The 3456-nt window shown below is 38.3% G+C and overlaps 1 protein-coding gene across 22 annotated transcripts; it reads right to left on the reverse strand.

Moving 5' to 3' along the window:
• LOC112187950 (E3 ubiquitin-protein ligase RMA1H1) lies at positions 1-3196 on the reverse strand. 22 transcript variants are annotated; one of them, XM_040515285.1, is made up of 8 exons: positions 3061-3196; positions 2779-2846; positions 1492-1743; positions 1074-1198; positions 842-873; positions 736-774; positions 283-533; positions 1-145 (listed from the first exon to the last, which is right to left on the reverse strand). In XM_040515285.1, the coding sequence occupies exons 4-8, from the start codon at positions 1114-1116 to the stop codon at positions 91-93; spliced, it is 420 nt and encodes a 139-aa protein (XP_040371219.1). In that variant the 5' UTR covers positions 1117-1198; positions 1492-1743; positions 2779-2846; positions 3061-3196; the 3' UTR covers positions 1-90. The 22 variants fall into 22 exon arrangements, 17 of the variants coding, with proteins under 17 accessions (XP_040371219.1, XP_040371222.1, XP_040371209.1 ...); XM_040515288.1 differs by having other exon boundaries at positions 1492-1587; positions 3061-3125; XM_040515275.1 differs by having other exon boundaries at positions 2234-2846; positions 3061-3110.
• Between the last annotated feature and the right edge of the window lie 260 nt (positions 3197-3456).

Raw genomic sequence — 3456 nt, forward strand, 5'->3', positions numbered from 1 at the left:
TTGTTCCAATGTCACCCAAAAATTTTATAAATAAAAACGAATAACAAATATGTCTAATTCTTTGCTTGTTGCAATTTCATAAGAGAACCTTCACTTGTATAAAAAGTTAAGCAGTATACAAACAAATGCTGTGGAAGCAATCACAAATGAAGCTTATAGCAAAACCAATACAAATAAAATGAACCTAAAGTGGTAGTGTAAAGCCACTGGGGTGGATTGCCTCAAAACATTCACTGCACATTGCCACATTCCACTTCAAATACATCTTGTTTCTTGCAAACAGGGCACTGAGGGCACTCATCAGACGCAAGGGAGGCGCTCTGGACGTGAAGCCATTTGTAGATGCAAGGCCAGCAGTACAGATGGCCACAGAGGGTGACCACTGGCTCGTGTGCAAAATCTGAGCAGATGTTGCAGTCAAAGCCGCCTTTAGAATTTTCAGAATCTGCTGTTGCACCTAAGATGGACTTCCATTCACGTGCACAGTACTGCTGCATTTCCATCTTTCTGCTCTTCCAATTTGATTCTTCCACCTGAGATAAGATATGAAACCAGTTAATACCAGACTCTTAAGCGACCTGATCTCATTAGCTTATTATGAAATCCTCCACCATCAACTATAAACCATTCTTGATTCGTTCTTTAGTTCAAAGTTCCAAAGTCCGAACATATAAATATAACCACGAACCTCAAAATTCAGAACAAAACAGTTACTGAATTAGAGATCAAACTAACAATCTTTCCACAAGCAAAACACGATTTCAGCACATTCCACTTGAAAGACATTTTGTTTCTTAAGAGACCAGCTTCACTTTGGATCATGATAAATTTCAACACTTACAGATGCCTCTTGTGTCCCCATTGAAGTTGGAACTGGGCAATATTGAATAAGACATTAATAAATAGATGGTCATAAGTCTGCTAAGTTATCAACACATACATCCTAGAATGAAGATAAATTCCTAGAATTTCTAATGAGTTAACAGCTCTACTAAGAGTCTTAGATTTTTTTTTTTCCTAAGTTCATAATTAAAAGCTTTACCGAGCAAGTCTTAGCTTAGAAGCCTAGATACCTGAAAACGATATCTGCTGTACCAAGTTGCAAAGGTAAGTCATTCACCTCTAAAAGTGTCATTCCCCTTTACATCATTTAGCATTCCAGATTTCAGCATTTTATCATATAGCTCCTTCACAGCCTCTGCACTTAACAGAAACAGAGATTACTTCCACCTGAACGTAAACAACAATATTGAGCAATATACGCCAATTCAAAGCTACAATATACCACATTCTACATGGTGTCTCTGAAGTCTAAACTCAATGGTGCACAAGAACAATTAGATGGTTGCAATACACTATATTTCCTGGAAATAGTTTCATGGTTATTGGCCAAAGCATCAAGTTCTGTAGAGAAAAGAGAGAGAGAGAGAGAGAGAGAGAGAGAGAAACAGGGGCACATAATAGAGTGCATTGATAATAAGAGCTAGTTACCTTGACAATGAGGAGGCTATACAATCTGGAATACGCTCAGAAGATGGGGAGAAGCAATACACTTGTCTGTTAGCGGTGTGTTTCTTCAAAGCATATCTTGCAGGACCCCAAAAATTTTAAGGGTAACAATAGGTGGAATGCAATATATACACTTAAATTTTAAGGAGGGATTGTTCGATACAACTGCTTCTGGCTTTAATGAAAGTGCACCAGCTCTGCTGTGGGAAGGAGTTATCGAGCATGCCTGTAACACTGGTACAAATGATCACATTACAAATCTGGCCTATACATAGTTAAAAGGATGCAATAGCATTATATTCCAGTATGTAATAGAACAAGGTTCTTATAATCATGCATGCTTCCAAAGTCCAAACATAAAGAACGCGGATAAAAGCTTAAAGTTTCAACACTAGTATTTGCTGGATATTATATAATTCAAGCATATTTGAGTATGTTCTTATAATCATGCATGCTTATAAAGTCCAAACATAAAGAACCCGGATAAAACCTTAAAGTTTCAACACATGTATTTGCTGGATATTATATAATTCAAGCATATTTGAGTATGTTCTTATAATCATGCATGCTTCCAAAGTCCAAACATAAAAGAACCCGGATAAAAGCTTAAAGTTCCAACACAAGTATTTGTTGGATATTATATAATTCAAGCATATTTAAGTCCTAACTATATTGTTCTGTTTCTGAGACGGAAAAGGGGTGAGCAACTGAGCACAAGTTATACCTGACCATTAAGCTCTTGCTGTTTGCCTTTTATCATGCCAACCTGCTTCTTACCACCACTCTCATTATCATTGTGCTTCCCACCTCCACTAGAATTGTGAGTTAGCTTTTGAATTTAATGTTGAAAAACCTTGCATATACCTAGATGCAATAGCTGCCTTTTCCTCTTTAATAACAATCTTTTGTCTCGAGGTTTCTTCTTTAGCAACGGAGGACTCCCTTGATTTCAAACTATTGCTTCCTGCATGATCATCAGCTTGGACTGGACCCTCTGATGGCTCCACCATTTGATCTAATTTAAAATCCCTCCTTAAATTTTAAGTGTATATATTGCATTCAACTCCTTTGATCTAATTTAAAATCCCTCCTTAAACCTTAAATAACCACTCTTCGATTTGACTGTTCTTGTTTATAGTAAGGAAATCTACAATGAAATATCTCATATATATAACTCAAATTTGTATAAAGCAGTCCACAAGTACACAGAAATAGAAAACTGGACATAGAAGATTAATGGCAAGAGCTCGTAATTCATTTCTACCGTACCTTCTTGGTGCAGTTGCCAGATGTAGATCCTTGTGTCCTGAATCTTCAACATCTCCCGCATTGATTCCCTGAGCAATCATTGCACATAAATCTCATCGCTCCATTAGAACTTCGATTTAGTCACTTCTGAAGCAATTTTCACTTGAAATTTACTTCTAATCATAGAATTGGGAGCAAACACACTCAATTCCGGCGAGAAGTCGAGAAAAAACTAAGAAAATCGATCGGAAATTTGAAAATTAACTGAAATCAATTACCAGAGCAAACGTTTGTGAAGCTTACTCTTATCGATCGATTCGAAGAGGTGATGAAACGGAAACGGGAAGCACTTGGGCAACGCGAGTGGTGAAATTCTTGAGCTCCTCGATGACGCTGTTGAAGGTGGTCCCGCCGGAGAAAACGAAGAAGGAAGGCTGGGAGGCGGGGAAACGGTTGCGAGTGGAGGAGGAGGAGCAGCGGCAGTGGTGAGGGTAGGGCTGGGATTTGGAACCGTAAAACCGATGGAACCGCACCGAACCGCACCGAAAGTCTCGGTTCGGTTCGGTTTGGTTCTACAACATATGTATACAATTTTTTTTCGGTTCGGTTCCTAGAGTCATATTATCGGTTCGGTTCCGGTTCTTGTTTTTAAAACATCCTTGGAACCGAATTACACATGTCACTATATAAGTGGACATT

The sequence above is a fragment of the Rosa chinensis genome, chromosome 2 (genome assembly GCF_002994745.2).
Source record: "Rosa chinensis cultivar Old Blush chromosome 2, RchiOBHm-V2, whole genome shotgun sequence".
In the NCBI taxonomy this organism is placed as follows: domain Eukaryota; kingdom Viridiplantae; phylum Streptophyta; class Magnoliopsida; order Rosales; family Rosaceae; genus Rosa; species Rosa chinensis.